This window comes from Amphibalanus amphitrite, unplaced genomic scaffold (genome assembly GCF_019059575.1).
Source record: "Amphibalanus amphitrite isolate SeventyFive unplaced genomic scaffold, NRLGWU_Aamphi_draft 000613F_arrow, whole genome shotgun sequence".
Classification (NCBI taxonomy): Eukaryota; Metazoa; Arthropoda; class Thecostraca; order Balanomorpha; family Balanidae; genus Amphibalanus; species Amphibalanus amphitrite.
Genome location: NW_024882107.1, coordinates 190,389 through 209,754, shown reverse-complemented (window position 1 = coordinate 209,754; position 19,366 = coordinate 190,389). Strand labels below are relative to the sequence as shown.

The following is a 19,366-nucleotide window of genomic DNA, read 5'->3' as shown; positions in this document are numbered from 1 at the left end:
TATCCGATGTTGTATAATGTATATGTATGTACACATTGCATGCGGCCCCAGCCCTGCCCTTCGTGTGAACGGCAACTCTTTCGGCGGCGCCCAGCGCAAATCGCCTCATACCACATTAAAAAAAAAAAAAAATCGGCCGCACTGCCGCGCTACCGACACAATCTTGACCATATCTCAGATCTCACAGACGACAGACACCTCAGTCTACACTAAAACATTACAACGCTGGCACTCCACAAGACACCGACCCGCGCACCGCCGCGCCGGAACTTTGCCTCGCACCTGCGCGCCATCTACCGAGTATTACACACACCAGAGTTTGTGGGTTGTACCGCTGCGCGTGGCGCGGCTAGCGGAACTTGTTGATGGCGTCGAGGAGGACCTTCATCTCGGAGTTGATGTCGCGGATGAGCTCCTCCACCTGGGGCCGCGTGTCCAGGGTGATCACCTGCTGGGTGTACGGGTCGTAACGGACGGAGAACGGACGCGGAATCGTCGCCGCGAAGTTGCTGCGGGAGATACAGAGAGGTCGTCAGTCACTGGGAGAACGATTCATAACCTGGAGAACACCAATTTGAGTCGAAAACATGTATGTTCTAACTGCCCGCATCCAAAGACCCTGGATCAAAAGTTGAGCGATTGCTTTCAGAACGAGTGAAAAGTTGTAAATGTGTTGTTGCATGTATCTGGACGATCGAATTCAGTTCTTTTCCTATTCACTCACATCATCTTGTCCTTGGCGTCGTCGAAGCTGTCGGCCACGTAGTAGACGGGCTGGTACTCGGTGATGGGGTACTTTTGTACGCCAGTCTTCTCCGGCATGAACTCGCGGACCTCGGGCTTGTCCGAGAGGCAGTACTCGAGCTCGCCGAATGAGGACAGCAGACCGGCGCCGTAGGCCTTCAGCTCGCCCTCTTGGCGGCACAGGCCGAACTCGACCGTGAACCAGTAGCACTGGAGGCGGAACCAAGGGAGAGCGTTAGAACATTGATTGGCCGAACACTATGGAAACGAGGTGGAAGCGAATCGCCACCGATGCACTGGTCACTCTTGACCGTTCTTTGATGACATCCTTGTAATGAATCATTTAAGAGTTTCCTATTTCAAAAGCAACTTTCCGACACGGTTATTGTCCCAATTTGTATTCCTGGTGGTCAGCAGACAATCCTGGGCCAGGTATCAGAATGTCCTCCCTCGCCTCCCCTTGCTCCCGAATGACATCAGATCGGACAGAGCCCTTCCTTTCCATTCTATCCTGTCGCCTCCCTACCCCGTCCTTCCCAATCCAGCTGGAACAACTCACCGTGGCCAATTTCTCGACGTACTCGTCGGGCGCGCCGAGCGAGGCCAGCCCGATCTCCTGGCTGAACCGGGCGAAGCTGGGGTCGGCCAGCAGTGGCACGTGTCCCAGCACCTCGTGGCACACGTCTGGCTCGGGTGTGTAGAAGGGCCGGCTCGGGTGGCGAATGTACTGGGTGGAGTGGAACACACGGAACGCCAGGCCGGCCAGGAAGTCGCGAGACGAGAGCAGCCCGGCGACCGGGCGCAGGGTGAAGCCGGTGCACGCTGTGAGAGAGACGGGAGGAGTTAATATACGAGGGGTTGTACTCGTTCTTGGTAGAGGCCGGATGTGAAAGTCTCAAAGGAGTTCAGCGGATTGATTTGGCCGCGGTAAAGGCTCCTTGTTGTCACCTTTAATTCCTAACATCTAATGATCTGTCGGTCAATGATCTTTTATTTTCAAGTCACTTCCGGAATTTGTCACTTCACTCGAAAGTGCTCGCGATTAGTGTAAACGGCAAACGCCCCACGAAGGGCCGAATCGTTGTAATCATACCACCCCGTAACGCCACTTAAGCCCAATAACGCTCCACCCTACAGGTGATCCTTACATCTGAGGAAGTCTGAGATATCCTGCAGCTGGGGCACGTTGTCCTCCCGGTAGCCGCAGTGCTCGATCAGCAGCGGGAAGGCGCGGTTGTGCTCCTTGCAGGCGTGCGTGGGGTACAGCTCCGTCAGCCGGCGGTACACCTTGCCCCAGGTCTCCACGTCCTCCTTGCTGTACTCGACGCGCGGGATCGGCGTGCCGCTGAGGGAGACACGATGGGGCAGAGGTAAGTTCACGGGGTCGGTTGACACGTGATCGGTATCGAGATATTTTCGCGCTGCACTCGGCTGTTTTCCTGACCTGGTATGTATTTCTTAGAAGCTGTACGAATTGATATGAGTTATAAGATATTTTACTGCACAGTGTATGCCGTAGTTTTGGCTCCACAGTATGTCCGTCTGCTTCAATCCGGCCGGGCCCCGCTAAGCCAGGGGACTCACTGTTTGTAGTTGTAGGCGATGTCTGCGAATTCCTTCCTGCGCCTCCTGTACTCGGCGTCGGTGAAGCCCGGGTGATCGGCATCCAGCTCAGAGCCGTACGACAAAATCTGGTCGGCAAACTTGTCCAGGTCGGCGATCTTCTGAGGGTACCACGGCACCACGCCGGCGGCTGTAAGAGCGTGGCAGGTCAGAGGTCAGGTCACGGGTTAGGGCGAGCTGCGGCATCGCGAGTCGCGATGTCGGCCGGCGGGTCAGGTCATGCGGTAGCGCATGACCTGACACACGATCCAAATCCAGGATTCAGAAGCATCTTTGTTGCTAGAAGGTCTTGCTAAATCATATGCGTACAGCGATCAAGGATATGATCGTATTGGAATTCGCCCGGCCTCTTCGGTTTTCTTTGTGGGGACTACCGTCAGCCCAGAACATGTTAATGCGACCATGAGATGAGAATGGCGATGGGTTGGCTCTGAGGATAAAAACGAACGGATGAATAATATTATTATGCTCTTGGACCGTCTCGTGCACGGTGCAGGGCGGTGACGACAAAAGTTTGGGTCAGTTTTGGAATCATAAAGCCAACCTGTTTCTACCGGTCGGAATTCATTTGGTCGTCCATATTTCTGGATGGCCCACTAGTTTATACACAGCTGTGAGGATGCGTCCAATGGCGGATACACATTACACAATACACCTAGCGGGACGCTGCCTAACAACAGTCGGCGGCGTCGTGCGCAGCAGTCTGTCCGACCTTGGCGGGGGAATTTATGACAGGTGTCGGATGGCGCCGCTGGATGCTGGGCTGGAGAAGACAGGAGAGGCCATGGGGCAGTTCGACCAGGTGACACCTGTGACCGGGGACTGTTACTGGACAGGATCAACATCAACGGCTGTGTGGGCAACTTTGTTGACATACTCGATTGTAAGACAGAGTTCGATAGTTCGATTGGTTCGATTGACTGCTTGCTAGAAAAAAAAGGGCTTTTGAAACCTAGAGAGAGAGAGAGAGAGAGAGAGAGAGAGAGAGAGAGAGAGAGAGAGAGAGAGAGAGAGAGAGAGAGAGAGAGATCCCTTTATTAGCAGACTCTAGGTCCATAAAGAATCATGAGAGGTCATAAGACCCTCAACTTAAATACAGACATTGCCGCCATGCCTTCCTTATCGAGGAAGTCACAGCCAGGTCACTGTTGAACAATGTAAATATGATTGATTAGAGGAACACTGAAGGCGCGTCATAAAGTTCCACACTGATTTTCGGCACAAGGCATCAAAGCCGGGCAAGCATTCTTGAACGAACATGTTCGAAGCACTGCAGAACCTGTCATAGCCAAATAACATCCTAGCAGCATTGTTAAAACACACTTTAAATTTCTTCAGAACAGACACATGAAACGAGTGCCACAAATGCATGCAACTGACATTTGAACAATAGGCGTCATACAAATATTTCTTAACCGAGTATGAACATATGGCAAATTTGCGACTGATCGTATTAGCACGGCAACAAAGATTACGATATTGCTGTCGGATTTCTAAGTCATCGACTCTAGAGTCCACATTGCTGAGTTGATACCCAAGATACTTGTAAGAGTCAACGAATTTCAAAGCACAGCCACCAAGCGAGATAGTAGGAACATAGAGATCACGAAATAACTTAGGACATATTTTCATGCAAACAGTCTTTCTAGTGTTGAATTTGATATCATGCTCAATTGCATAGGAATCACAGACATTCAACATTTTCTGCAGTCCATATGATGAAGGGGATAGCAGGACCATGTCATCAGCATAATATAAATGATTTACACTACCTTGAAAATGACACCCAACACCACTCCGATCAAGAAGCGTCGATAGACCATCAGTGTACGCATTAAACAGATATGGAGATAATATCCCACCTTGCCTTACCCCGTTTGTCACCGTAAACCCTTCGGATAACAAGCCACCCCATAAAACATAAAATTGTTGAGTCTCGTACCACGAAGAAAGAAACTTCACAAGACTCACATCAATTTTCCTCTCTAGAAGTATAGAAAATAACTTCCAGTGGTTGACTCGGTCAAAAGCCTTCCGTGCATCGAGAAAGCATACAAATACCGGACTTCTATTTCGCAGATAATAGTCACTTATTTCTTTAAGGGCATATATAGCCATGTCGGTTGAATGTTCCTTTTTGAAGCCAAACTGATGGTGTCCAGTCGCAAGTTGTCTATCACAGCGTTTCAGAATGACCCTTTCAAGAATCTTGGAACTTACACTGGCTACAGCTATTGGGCGATAATTGTCCTTATCTGACAGCTTTGCCGACTTATCCTTTACGATGGGTGTAAGTACAACTTTTGAAAATGTTTGTGGAACATATTCATGCTTTACCATCATGGAAAAACACAAAGATAAATGCACTGCGCTGGAGACACCGGAAAATTTAAAGTGCTCAGCACTGAGCCCATCATTACCACTATAGAGCGACCACAAGATAATTCCCGGATTGACTCGATGATTTCAGGGACAGAAATACACACAAACTGATGGTTTCTCTCACGAAACTCCTGAAGAACAAATTCTTTACGATCAACGCTGCTCACGCTATTCAGTATCTCTGAAAAGTGATCTCGCCACATTGAAGCAATATTGTCACACCCCGAAATGCCATTAATCGAATGAGCAAGAGGGGCACTACCATTAAGTTTCCGCACCTCTTTCCAAAATGCTGCTAAACTATAAGGATTACGTGTGAGCTTGTCTGCTAGGGACTTCGCTCTCAATTCTTTTTCATGCCGAAGGCAAAACCGTAAAGCATATTTGAATCGCGCTCGTGCCAATCGAAGCTGTAAGTAAATGTAACCATCCCGGGGCTTGCCGACCAGGGCCCACAGAGAGTAAACATCACTGAGCAGGACGTGGCTTTCCTCAACAAATTCACTCCAACCAGGAATATTACGCTTCTTCGTAACCCCTAGATTCCTCGATATTGTAGCTTGAGAGGCTTGTTGAATGCATGCAATAATTTCATTGTAATATTTGTCAACGAAAGTACAGTGATCAGCTATAGAGCAATTATCACATTCCAGTAAGTGACGTGGGATATTGATGCGAGATAGGGCAGACTCCACAGAAGAAGTGAATGCACGGAAATCGTCCGGACCAAGGGAATCCCAATCTATAGTCCGTTTTTCTTATCTTTAGACTTCACTCCAAGATGTTTCGCAAGATATGCACGAGACAAAGCATGGCTTAGAAAAAATCAAGCCCTTCGGAAACAGAAAATATTGCCTTGAAGCCTGGAGAGTGGCGCTCTTGGGTGCGGCAAGTGCAGATTTGTAGTCTCACAAATGTGTATTACATAAATAGGTAGGTACTTATACCTACCTGCTACAAAAATTAAGTTGGATAAAGTTTGGTATGCTAACCGAACTATCGATCCGATGAATTAAAGGGTACCTATAAAAGCGAATATCACTTGGAAATGAACTATTCTGCAAATGGACACAAGTCATCATCAGTGACTTTAGTTCAAGACCTATAGGGCTTGGTTCCAGCCGAAGTTTTTTGAAACCGCAGGTGCGTGCGACTGCGAGTGCGGACCCAATGCAAGGAAATTCTTGAAGGAGCTCGGCGTGTGGCTCGTAACAAGTTCTGGCGACTGTCGTGAAGCACTTGGTTTGTGGTTCGCTATCGCAGACATTCGAGTGAACGCGTTTTCGATAGTATTGACTGTGACGTTGTAATCCTCACGAAGTATCATGTGGACGGGTTAGACTGCGTGACGAGAGGCGGAGATGAATTATGCCTGTGGAGGTAGGCAACCCGCAGGACATGCGTGTTCAGCGGCGCAGGCTACCAACACGAGTTGGCTATATGAGCGTGTGTTTAGCGATGAATGCAGCATTGATCGAAATTAACAAATATACATACTATTTCAATGTGATGACATGTTTTGCTCGTATTACCCGCTAGTGTCTACAAATCTACCACCAGTAACTCGTAATACAAATTACAAAAGACAGGAAACACAGGAGTCGTACTCGTATATTGGGTATGTTTGGTTCACCGAAGCCATCGTAGGTCCCATGCGCCCTCAATCACTTTCACTGTCACTGTCGTCACTGCTCGAATCCTGAAGTGACACGATCACTGGCTCGATGTCCTCCATCATACCATCTGCTCGCCAGTACACCTCTTCCAGTTCTCGCACGTGGCGGCAGCAGTTTCGCCACAAGTCCGGTGGCGCGGCGTCTCGGCTATCCAGCAGCAGCCTTTCCACGTCATTCAGATGCCCAGTGTTGTTGAACTGGCGGACGTGCGTCTTCATGTTTGCCCAAACCATTTCAATCGGATTGAGGTCGCAATGATATGGGGGCAACCTCAGTACTTCATGACCGGCCTCCTGTGCCACCTTGTCCAACACATACTCGCGTGTCTGTTTCAGAGGGCGAACCAGCTCAAGAAGCTCGACCTTCCGCAAGTCCGGATCAGGATTGACATCATGTACCCGCAGCCATTCTTGGATCGCTTCCTTCCTCCAGCTAGCTGTAGGTGCCTTGTTAGCACATCTTGAATGATACGAGGCGTTATCCATAATGATCACGCTATTCGCTGGCAGGTTCGGCAGAAGTTGGAGTCGAAACCAGTCCTCGAAACAGCTCGCGTTCATAGACGTGTGATAGTCGGCAGACTTGCCGTCCGTCCTCATACACATGAATGCTCCTGGGGTGAAGCCGCTGTCCGAGCCAGCATCGACTATGATTAGGCGCTTGCCCTTCCCTGTCACTGGCTTATGGCCGGCCACGTCGTCACTGTCCAACCACGCGACCGTTCGCATATCAAACTGGTTATACCAGGTCTCGTCCAAGTACACTATAGTGCGCTCTGGGTCGGAGCTTCTAATCTTCCGAATGCGTCTCAGGAACGCGTTCCGGGCTGCCACCACCTGAGGTTTTTCAACCAGCAGCTTTCGGTTGTTCACTTGTCGGAACTTGAATCCTATTTGGAACAGCTGCTTTCGTATGGTTGAGCGCGAGATAGTCTGCTCGAACTTGTCCTGAACTGCCGCTCTAATGGTGTCCAAAGTGACCTTTTTCCCTTCCAGGTACATGGCATGCACCATTCTTCTGAACGCGCACTGGTCAAACTCGTCGAAGTACTCGCGTGGCCCCCTGTTAGGGCGCTGGCGGGCTGGAGACTGGCATCCATGTGTCTCTATTCCACTCTTGAATGCATTAACAGAGGCAATCGACACTCCAGTAGCAGAGCTGGTCTCCTTCGCTACGTTAAAGGGACCCTCCCACCTTAACATTAGTTTTGAGTTGAGATAGCCAAGTTTGCGGCCAGGCTCAGAAACCACCATTTATCCTGGTCGCAACCCCCGCAGCTTTATGGTGTTCAAGAAATTTCTTCCTTTTACTTGCAGGGTGGGACCAGCGTGGTCCCTATCTCTTAACCATTACGGGAATCTGATGACGTCATCAGGCTTTCGAACGTCCGTTAAATGTTTGACTAAAACGTTTTGTAGCACGCGGTGGTATATGCTGCTTTGCGCGCAACAAATGCCGCACTTTCAAATAAAGTCGCTAGGAACAGCGGAGATCCCAAAAAGTAAACAAAAGTAAAAGTCTAATATCTTGAAAACCGGTGAATATTTTTCGATGAAATTTGGTAGATATTCGTTTTTGCTCTTTCTGAACCGAGCGACATCACTTTCATGCCAGTTCATTAACTTTTTTGAAGGTGGGAGGGTCCCTTTAATGCTAGCCGCTGCACTCTCATCACCTTGCTTGAGGTATTCATCTTTCTTTCGAATAAAATATTGGTAAACATTATAAACCACTTGTCTCGCTTGTGCACCGATCGGTTTTCCTTGCCGAAGTTTTGAGAGCATTGCATATTATTGTATACGAATGGATATAAATTTCAAAAGATATATAAAAGTCTCAGATTTCCTTGATACACAGCAGACATATGGTGTGTTCGCTTTTAGAGCCAGTGGCAATGAGCGTGACGCTTGATTTTTATTATCAAATTGTGTGACGTCACGTGCTAAGTTATCTGCACATCTTGGAGTGAAGTCTAAAGATAAGAAAAACGGACTATACCACCCATTTTCCTTCCTGTAACGCACCATGACTGTTGCGATCATTAAGAGCCAGCTTAATATCGACGCTAACCGATATCGGAAAGTGATCGGAGCTTTGAATGGAATAATCAATTTTTATATCATTAATAAGGGCAAGAAAACCCTTCGTGCAGATGACATGGTCCAACCAAGATTCCACTTCATTACCATCATTAATATGCGTGACAGAGTTATAGGGAAGACACTGAACATCGGCGATCACTAATCCCGAATCACAACAAAAAGGTCCTAGCTCATTGCCAAACTCAGATCCTTGGACCACGTCTGCGTTGAAATCACCCAATACGCAAACGTGCTGAGAATCAAAATCATCAATTATGCTCCTCAACTTACCCAAATGATATACATAACTGTCAAAATTATTGCTTGTGTTATAGGGCAAATATACACCAACGAGAAGAATTTTGACGTTATCAAAGTCACACTCTAACCCCACAATTCGGTCATCATCATAGCTCACGGGCTTAACATGAGAGGCCAGACTGTTGCGCCAGAGCACAGCTACACCACCATAAGGCCGGCCTTTTAACAACCCAGCAGATGGATCAATGGATGACAAGCCAAAAGAAAAGAAGTCATTGTGAATATGATTGAGGGACACCAGATCTGATGGAAGCAGCCAATGCTCCTGCACGAAAACAATGTCAGACATATCACACATTTTCTTAATGCCTCCAAAATTACGCTTGGAAGACTGACAATTGTAAGAACTGATTTTAAGCATCGCAAATGAAGTGATGAAAATTACCGAAAGAATTTGACTGACAGACATCATGGCACAGGCACTGACTAATAAACTCACGGACCCTCCTGAGACGTACCCAGGGCTACTCGTTTACGGAAAAAGCGCCTTATGACAAGTCCTTGTGCCCACAGCTGAGGATCCAACACATTTAAACCTATGGGCGGATTGATGAGCTCTACATGGTACGACTCATAGCTATCAAAACGAGTAGGCAACTTCTCGGAAGAAGCAGATTCCGCCCCAGTCTGCTGCAGAACATAAGAGGTCACAGCATCCTCCCCAGTACCTGGTTGCAGTCGTGAGATGAACATGGAGAACCGTCTGACGGTCGATACTGCTTTGATGGGCCCGGCTTTCCGCGTTCCTATGACGGCGTTGGACTGATGGGACGGCTTGACAGCAGAAACTGCGCCCGTGACGGCAGAGGAAGAAGCAGCCGGTGCACCTGCTCCTGCACCAATGGCGCGCTGGTCCTGTGTAGGAGGACTTCCCCTCTTCTTGGGCGTACCTCTTTTGGACCGATTCGCCGTGGACCAGCCTTCTTCGTCACCAGAGGGGGTCTTATTCACGTTCTGGACAGCATCAGCGTAAGTCTTAGGCTGTGTCGGTGCAGTAGTCGTAGGGGTCGGCTCAGCAGGACACTGAATTGTGGCATCCACCGTCCCCTTGCACGAGTTCTCAACAGAACGCTTCAAGATTGCATCTTCTACCCTTTTCGAGGTATCAGCCGTGACCTTCAAGATATCATGGATCATATCTTTCATTGTGGCCATCTCGACATCCATCAACTGCTGTTTGCGCATAAGAGAGCTTATATCGATGCTATCCACGGTGATCGGAGGCAGCCTGGCCAAATCGAGGGCAACAAACTTAGGAAGACTTCCTCTGTCACATTCAAAAATCATTTTCGCGATGCCTTCAATATACATCTTTTTCTTATTCTGACCACGTCTGGTTCCCACTCTCACAGACTCGTCCACATGATCGCATAAAATGTCCTTGGCAGCTTCCACTTCTTCATCCGAGAAACTCTCACTTACCAATTTAACGATAACATCAAGTGGCACGCTATCAACCTTGCACAGCATGTAGCACAACAACTCGTTGATAATGATGCTCATGCTTGCTGTTGCATCAAGTTCTTCAGTGTCAGCATTCAGAAAATCGCACGTGCTTCCGAACAAAAAAGTTGCTTTTGGCTGAGGCGACAAAAATGCGAAGATGTAGCCAAAAATGTATAAAAAAATATCGAAATTAGAAATCAGATACCTCAAAGGTTACACTGAATTACTATCCGATATTGCGGCCTCTGGAAGATTATTAAACGCTCTTCATAATGGATCACAATTCGAGCATGTCCTGTATAAATTGACCAAATAGACACTTCACGAAGACGGAGCAACAAAAAGCCAGCCGTCTTATCCAAGAGACACCGACGAATCTAGGTGTTTTGGGATGGCAATGAACGTGTCGGCTGTGGTCTGAGGTTCACAGCCCAGAAATTTATATTTTTCCAGGATCCTCTTCCTTTTCTCTGTACCGATAATTACTTGACAATGAATGGTTAGCCGAATCAACTGCACTCCGACCTGTGTGGACCGTCACTTTTCGTACTTTCATTTCCAGCTTCCCCGGCACCCGTGCGCGATCTCGCTGGGCCATAACCCGTCTAAGGTCACCGCCGCTCGCGCCCCCGGCCGCATAATCAGGACTCCCGTCTCACCAGTACATTTCTCCATAGGTTTCGTCGAGAGCGAGTGGCCGTTTTAACTTCGCAAGTCTCTCGGAGAAGGCCCGTTTCAGATCTCCCTGGGGTCAGTCTGCGAACTATTCGATCTCTCTGACCGTCATTGCCCCAGGACGGCGTCGGCACCTATAATTTTCCGTCGTCATCCGCTCTCTCAGACAGAACCGAGGGCATGTCATTCGCTAAACCCTTTCGCTGGCCACCGTTCCAAACGTCCTTCAACTCTGGCCATAGTCGGTTATAGGTTGTCGACGGGGACGGGCAACGGACACTTAACACGCGCACCGACGGGGGGGGGGGGCGGATATCCGCCCCCCCCCCTGAGGTTTTTGCGAATAGCGGTACGCGCCGCGAAATTTGGTACGACTATTCTCTCATCAATTTTACACATGGTGTGCAAGTTTGAACCTCCTAACTTTTAAGGTCAGGTCACCAGGTCACTTTGAATGACCCAACCTCAAGTTACTTTTTTTGCAACTTTGTCACCGTGCCAGAGCTACAGTAGATGTCGGAGGCCTTTGAAAGTCGCAGGATGTTATAAGGTCATTAGTAGCTACAATTTGTCTATCTCGGAATTTTGATATCGATGACCTAAGGTCAGGTCAATTTCTCGACCTCCCCATTATAAGTCAATGGGGGAAAAATCAACTCCCTGTTTTTACCACTAAAACGGGTCGGAATGGCCCCATAAACCATACATGACCTCATATACGATCAACCTTCACTACCTTGAGGTCTGTTTTGCTGTTGGGCAGCTGTAAGGTCATGTGACGTCATCAAAGGTCACCAGCGGTTTTTTTTACAATAACTCCGTACAGGAACAAGATACAGCCGCGCGGATGGTTTCATTGTGTTCAGCTCGTCAAGGCGCATCGAATGATATACATGATGACCTCTAGGTCACGTGACCTGAGGTCAACCTTTGACCTTGACCTTTCGAGGTCAACATATATATCATTCGATGCGGATTGACGAGAGGATCACGATGATGCCCTTAATCTGTTCCTATATTGACTAGTTCGAAAGTTATTCGAGAAAAACTCTCCCTATACCTAGCGCCGCCATTTTGACTTTTTTGACCCCTGTGACGTCATCTTTGACCTGACCTGAAAATGACCTTTGTAAAAATTGTAGACCTTGTCCGTGCGTATCCCTTGCCGTTTACCGCTTGTCGCTATCTTGCTTCGTTCTCGAGATCTCAGGGGGGGGGGGCGGTCATCCACCCCCCCCCCCCCCCGTCGGTACGAAGTTGGCGCAGACCCCCGTCGGTGCGCGGGTTAAGTGCTGAAATTAATATTTTTAGACCGTTTTATAGTTATTACTTGAATTGTATGTACACGGTTTAAAGTACTTTTCAGAATGTATAAAACGTCGCTGGATATCTACATAGGTACTCCTTTCAGTCGTTTTCATCCAATCGATTTTGTTACCATGCTAATCAGCGTGGCGGGTTCCTTTGTTGTTAAAAATAGGCTGCGTAAGAAATGGGTGTTCCAAAGGTCGGGAAACCCTGACGCCATAAGAGCGATCTGTGTGATTTCACCGCTGCCTTCGGCCAAACCTATGAGGTAATCCATATTATCGCTGGCCTGGGGTGTTTTGGAATATTCAGGAGGCTCACTCGTCCCATTTACTTGGTGGGCTATCGAGCAGAACAGAGCCGTAAAGTAACCAAACGTTCCATCGAAACGTCTCGGTGATCTCTTCTTGAAGCGGAAAGGTCATGCTAGGATAATGTAAATCGGAGGACCAAGAATGATAAATATTGCGCCGGTCCAAGCTTAGTCGGACGTTTAACGGCTTATGTTCAGTTCCCGTATCACCAGAAATCTTTTTTTGAGACGATCTTAATGGTCACGATAGATCTAACATTCGATTCGCTGCCGTTACGCTTCCTGCATTTATCATTAAAAAGCATGATAATTCATAATCCCCTTCACCCCTCTCCTTATGATTTCCCGTCACCAATAGAGCGTGATTAGAATTTCACCCTTTTTATCATATCTATGCTTCCTCTTCTCTTCTACATAGAGACAAGCATGGATAGGTCGATGTTTTTGCGTATGTCCGAAAGCTTATTAGAAATTCTGAATTCAACGGTAAGCTACTACGACTGTCCCCCTTTTTGGTCTTACCTGCGTTGTTTTTGTAGTTTCTCGAGATGATCTGGAAGTAGGAGGACTTGTCTTTGAGCTCCTCCAGTGCCTTGCCGACGGTGGGTGCCTCGGTGTTGATTTCTATGATAAACTCGTACTCGTCACTGCGATGTGACGAGCGCGATTCGATGTGCTCTAGGTTCACCTTGTGTCTCTGCCGAACGAAAAACGAGCCGGGTTAAAGCCCTTCCGCAGTGAGCTTTTCATGCCTGATAGTCGGTTTTTGTTCTTTATGATCAGCCATCTAGGTTGTAAAAACATGCTTATCCTTGATCACCGGGTAGTTTTTTGAACGGTTTTCTACTTTATGACCAATCGTGGAGACAGTCTGAAAAGGTCGGAAATGGATCTCTCGACAGTGATAGATCCTTGATGGGTACGACTGCCCTCGCCCGGTGCCATCAGTGGGCCCTGAAAACGCCTCCTCCCTGTCCCTCCGTGTCCCTCTCCGGCTATCATCCCGTCCTGGCCCTGCCGGCCGGTCAGCGGACAGCAGCGATCGCCGCGATACCTCCCCGGACCGGCGCAGTCAAACAGGTTTCGGCGCCTGCCTCTGGCAAAAACATCCCGACAGAGGAGCGGTCAGACATGACCGCCGGTCAGACACGCCTCCGTGTCGACCAATCAGAGCCGCCGGTCCTCCCAGGCACCCAATCAGAGCTGGCGACTGTTGCCGAGCCCCCGGCTCGCCTACTGCGCACCACTCCGCGAAAGGCGCCACATTTCTTTGCAGCCGCTGATTAGTGATTATAATGGGCCTCGTGTTTGGCCGAGTGCTGATAACAGGGAGTGAATTTCATGATTCAGCCGAGTGAAGAAGTGAATAGCATAAAGTACATCCCGCATTCATATTTCATCAGCTGTTGGTTGTTTGGCGTCTGCATGGTGTTTTACCATTTGGTGTTTGGTACGCGATAGCCCGTCTCCACATAGACAATTTTATGTCACTCGGTGACTGCATCCGTCACATTCGCGACCAGCGACTTGCTTAAAATCCGTCTCATAATGAGCGGCATAGGTATTGGCCATAGCGGCATAGGAGCGGCATATGTATTGGGCATAGGTATTGGCCTTATGGTCATTATTAAGGTCATCGGTGGAACCAGAGGACACGTAAGATCTATTAGCCCCATGGGCGTTGCATGGAAAGAATGGGACCAAAAGTCGGCAGTGCCCCCCCCCCCTTAATTGAAGGTGTTCCGCCGCTACTGATCTGTGCCAACTGCCAATAATCTGTTTTACTTTCAGTCTCACGGCGGAGCAAGACAGAATGATTATTTTTACAGCTACCGTATCCCTATACACGAGAACGGCACCGTTAACCGTGTTAGCGTGCGTGTAGATGACGGGCTAGCAATCAAGCTGAATGTTCATGAACCCACCTTGAAGATGTCGAGCGCCTCGGCCAGCGAGCCGCTCTCGTGGCTCATCGAGAACGTGATGGTGACGAGCTTATCCGAGTCGAGGCCCTCGATGATGTAGTTGCCACCCTCCTTCAGAATCGGCTGCAACCAGAGTCACACAGTCATCGTCAGGTTATAAATAAAGTAGAGCTCCCACTGAACTTGGCAGGGAAGCAGTAAAGGTCTGTGTGGGTGTGGTTTGGTGTCAGTCAATGATCAATAATCAATTTTATGTTAGTGTTAGAACCTTTGGTCACTTCTCAGAGTATCGGTGTCATCCGATTGTCAGTTTAAATGCAAGTGCCGCAGTCGGTCAGAGGCGGATCCAGCTCAGAGTTTTTTTTTTGGGGGGGGGGGGGGGGGCAAACCATAACAATTTATCGATTCTTTCCATGCATCGTCCATAGGCGTAATGTTAAGATTATGCCGTTTGGGGGGGGGGGGCAAATGCCCATTTTGCCCCCCCCCCTGGATCCGCCACTGCAGTCGGTAATAGTGTTAATGCCAGCGTCGCTGTCGTCATTCAGTGTCATTCCTGGTTCCTGTACAACAGACAGCGGTGTCGACCTCGTCCCGGTGTCAGTCAGTGCTCGTAGTCGTGTCACTACGGAGTGCCCGTGTCATTACGGCTAGGGCTGTCGTCTGCGTTATTACGTGGTCAGGCAGCCTATTCCATTTACGGGCCGGCCCCGGCCCTGAGGAGAACTAATATGGAGCGCATATGAGTGCGCCGGCATCCATAGGAATTAGGACTGGGCTGGGATGTTGGTCTCAGGTCAATAGGAGGCGACAAATAGGCGGATCCAAGGCCGCAAATAGGCGGATCCAAGGTGCAGGATGAGGACGAGAGTCTCTACTACCCAGCAGGCTCAGAAAACGGTGACTTCGCCTGAGTTGGTACAGTTGACCCAAATTGACAAATTTGTGTGGGATAATCTATCTCTATCCCGCGGTCATCAAAAACAAGAGTTTAAACTTTGAAGTGGAATGCCATTTCATTAGCACTCAATGCCTTACATCCATTTTGTGAAAAAATTACCATCGACATGTTTCTGGCCGAAAAACTCCGTGTTTTTGTTAGAAAACCCCAAACAGTTTTTGGATAGATCTCGTCAAGGTCGTTTTGTCGCGGATTCCTGACGTGTTTTTACCACCACCACCTCTTTTAGCGTCAGAAGAGATGGATTTTATCTCGCCCAAACGAGAGAGGTAGCCATTCGTCCCAATGCCAAGCAGGCCAGGGTTGATTGGCCTGAGCACCTGATGCGGCGCTCCATGTCCAGCCCCCGTGAACCCGTGTTCACGGTGTGAGTTATCTCCTTCGGGCGGCCCTGGCCCGGGTCAGTCCGTGTTCGATGACCGAATCTCTCTGTCAGCGATGACCTGAAGGTGAGCTGTGGCGACAAGCCCGACCGGACCCCCCAGCGATGACTGCCGAGGTGTTGTGACGAGCCAGCCGAGGCTTTGGTTGTGGCATGAGTCGTCCGATCGTGTTCAGTCCAGGATGCCAGCACCGACAGGACCTTGCGTCATGCCAGATGCTGGCACTGTCATGCAGGGTGTCCATTGAAATGTATAATCCGAACCACTGCATAAACCGGCGATAAATCGCAAGGCGAAGTAGTTTGGCTGTTTTAAATGCGCATGTTGGGGATTGTGTCTGTCCGCTTCACAAGCGGACCCATTTACGATGTTTCATTTTTCTACTTGCTATGCCTATAGTTCGTTCAGTGTTGCTTTGTCGCAACGTAAAATATGTTCGAGCAGTTTTGGTCTTTGAAAGGCATAATTTCAGTACACCGGAATGCATAGGTTGCGTTAATTTCGTATCTGTTTTATCCATAAAGCTCAAGGCTCTGGTGTGACTTTGCTGTTCAATTTATCTCGATTATTTTCTCGGTCCGTGAGCCTACTTTCACCGAAATCTGTCGCTTATCTGAGCCGCTCTTCCTAGCCTGCCAAGCTCAAATACGGCAGCTGACCTGCTGGTTCCGAGTTTGGCCATGGCGCGCTTCTGGCCTGGAATTAGCTCCACCTGTATGCTGTTGGGCTGTCATGCTCGGAGGTAGATTGGCGGCCGGAGGCGGTGAAGGGATTCAATTAGACGGTTAATCACTTATCACGCTATTCGTTCATTTGGTTACCACACGCTGGATGCTCGCGAATGTTTTGGCGGCCACCTTTTAAATAGTATCTTATATATCAACATAGCCTCCCAGCGATCTAAAGTTATTATGGATCCATGACGTCTGACGAACAAAATCCGCTAAAAATGGTAGAAATATTGCCTGCATGTATAGCTATTCTGTACCAGAAGGGGACGACAAGAAAAGAAAACATGAAACGTTAATCGCCTTACGAACTAACAAAATTTTATTTGAATGCAATGAAATGGTACGAACTTTGACGGAAAGACTGATGAAAAACTAATTTTGTTTCAATTGTCTAAAAATATGAGATTAAATGCCCATTCGCAGATAAGATGGGTCTCAGTCTGTCGTAATGAGGTGTTTCTTGGCTTAGAAATTGATAGCGGCAGCAACAAAACTTGAGCTGCAGCCAAAAAATGTATCTCTAGAGTCTAGGTATATGCTCTTAAAAATGATGTGCTTAACGTTTTTGGTAATTTGTTAAGATATCTGTCGCAAAAAAGATAAAAGAGACTAATGAGCTCCGCCTAAATATATATGATGTTTAAACTACTTCATTTAGTGACTGCTGGCTGCAAAAAAAGACGTGAGTGTTCGTTTTCATGCCACCGACACCATCGTTGAACGAATTCGGCCGGCCGCCGATGAATTGCATCCTATCCTCAAGACCTCGAATGCGACTGTTTCGCTACAGGTAAGAGCGAAGAACATACTGGACTACAAGGAAGGGTTACGTAAGTACCCACATTGCACAATGCCCGTTATCTGCCTGTCTCCCAACACCAGACCTTAGTCAGACTTCGTGCGTTGAGCCCACCTCTTTCTCGTGCGCGTAAGTGGTCGCCCTGCGCGGCTTCTTCGCCGGTGACTCCATCTTGGGCGCCGCCGTCTTGGTGCCTCCGTTCATATCTGCGACTGATGATCTGAGCCTGTGACTCCCTCCTGCTGAGCTGCCTCCCGAGCTGCCGCCCGCCCCGGCTCGCCACCAATACTGACACCGCGCCGTGTGCGTATCCGCGGCCGACCCTCCTCCGGCCAGTGACGTCAGAGCTGCCCCGCCGAGCGCCGCGGGCACGCCGACACCTCTCTCCGGCTCGCTCCGTGTGGAAAGGCTGAACGATAGATGGTATCGGCGACCGACTTTAAAGGCTCGCCGCGGCCCGGGACATGTCTGATGCAATGCGACTGCCGCAGGGGACGGCCCATGCGCTGTTGTTTGGGTGGCGGGGTGCGTGTTTGGTCGGCGTTTCGGTTTGGCCCCGGACCGTCAGTCGCGTGCTGGAGTTAAATGAAGGAGAGACAGTGCTGACTGCCTTATGCCAGCTGCATGCTGATTGCTGATTGTGTTCGAGCCTGCTAGGTGCTTGCTCAATCACGTGCAAATAGAAATGATTGGAAAATAACCCTCGTGAATGTTTTCACTGTAAGAAAGCTACCGCTCTTACGCAGAGTTGCTGAGATTATATTCCCTGTGGTTACTTACTGAGTGCGTTGCAGTCGGTCAGAATCTGTTGTAAAGTTGTGTTTGACCTCGTCATGTAATTAGCGTGTGGCACTTGGCAGGCCCCGCCCCAGTGTACCGTTCGTCGAAGGTAATGGATCCTGTGTGATGTAAGGTCGGCGTAACTTGGCTCACACAGCTGAACGCACGGGCTTCCCGGCCCGCCCCCGGCGAGAGTCGAAACACCCGGTCCCGACGAGGCAGGCCTGTTTCGGAGACGGGAAGGTGGTATTACGTGAGGAATCGTGTTAATGATGCCGTAATACTAAAAGGAGTTCGTTGGCCGGAGACTGTACGAACAGGATATCGTAAAACGATATGGCCTTGAAGAAGGCCGCTTAGAAACAGCTAAAAAGTATAATGAGGAAGTTATTGGCAATAAAAGCTACCTAGATATAGGACTTACAGGTTTTTAGCCGTTTATTTTAGTATTATCTTACGAAACGCCGACCCGTCATGTCAATGGGAAATAATTGTTCTGCTTGCAAATTAGGTATATGTCGCAAGAAATCGTGCAAAAGTTTAACGAATAAAGAAAGTACCTAATGCACATGAAGTCACATCTCAAGAACGAAAAAAGAAGAATTAACAAGCAAATAACTCGGCAATATAGTGCTGTTCTACGTGCCACAGTCTCACCTGATTCGGGTGGCTGCGCTTCATCTCGTCCAGCTCCTTGTCCGTCATCTTGGTCTTCTTGATGAGCATGTCCTGCTCTTCGGACGCTCCTCCAGCTCGCTTCTTGGACCCGCTGCTCTCCATAGCTGATAACCTCTGTGAACCTGCGGTCACGGTCTGTAGTGTGCGGCGGGATCGTCTCCGAGCCTGACGGCGCCTGCAGCCGATGGGGCTCTGGCGAGTGCGCAACGAACGCGCTGCCGGCCGGTCGCCGCCCGCCGCGGGGCCAGTCGGCCGGACGGCCGGTCCTGCTGATCGTATGCGGCCGTCCTGCGGCGCGGAGCGGCGGAGGCGTCATATCTCAGAGCCGAGGCCGCCCTATCGCGGGACGATCACAGCCGCCCTCCAGAGGGCCCGCCCGAGCCTCCCGTGATGGATCCGATGGCACTCAGAGGACAGAGGTCGGGCCAGGGATGGGACTCGACTTGTGTTTGTCAGGGAGAATGACACGCATTTGGCCGAAACCCTCTTCGAAAATGCTATTGAAATGAGCGTTTGGTAACCGATGGACGTAAAACAGGC

The 19,366-nt window shown here is 49.2% G+C and overlaps 1 protein-coding gene across 2 annotated transcripts; it reads right to left on the bottom strand.

Moving 5' to 3' along the window:
* Window positions 1-4: 4 nt before the first annotated feature.
* On the bottom strand, window positions 5-19,036 carry LOC122363278 (protein henna-like). Of its 2 annotated transcripts, none has more exons than XM_043332358.1 (8): window positions 18,806-19,036; window positions 14,495-14,617; window positions 13,092-13,266; window positions 2,329-2,497; window positions 1,893-2,089; window positions 1,304-1,566; window positions 725-954; window positions 5-509 (listed from the first exon to the last, which is right to left on the bottom strand). In XM_043332358.1, exons 1-8 carry the CDS (start codon window positions 18,926-18,928, stop codon window positions 350-352), a joined length of 1,440 nt encoding a protein of 479 aa, XP_043188293.1. In that variant the 5' UTR covers window positions 18,929-19,036; the 3' UTR covers window positions 5-349. The 2 variants fall into 2 exon arrangements, with proteins under 2 accessions (XP_043188293.1, XP_043188294.1); XM_043332359.1 differs by lacking the exon at window positions 18,806-19,036 and adding an exon at window positions 17,483-17,777.
* Between the last annotated feature and the right edge of the window lie 330 nt (window positions 19,037-19,366).

Excerpts from the sequence above, each read along its gene's own strand:
- LOC122363278 (XM_043332358.1), bottom strand. The coding sequence starts at position 18,928 with ATGGAGAGCAGCGGGTCCAAGAAGCGAGCTGGAGGAGCGTCCGAAGAG. Across the intron at positions 955-1,303 it reads ACGTCGAGAAATTGGCCACG|TGCTACTGGTTCACGGTCGA; the intron begins GTGAGTTGTTCC and ends TTCCGCCTCCAG. Across the intron at positions 510-724 it reads GACGCCAAGGACAAGATGAT|CAACTTCGCGGCGACGATTC; the intron begins GTGAGTGAATAG and ends TATCTCCCGCAG.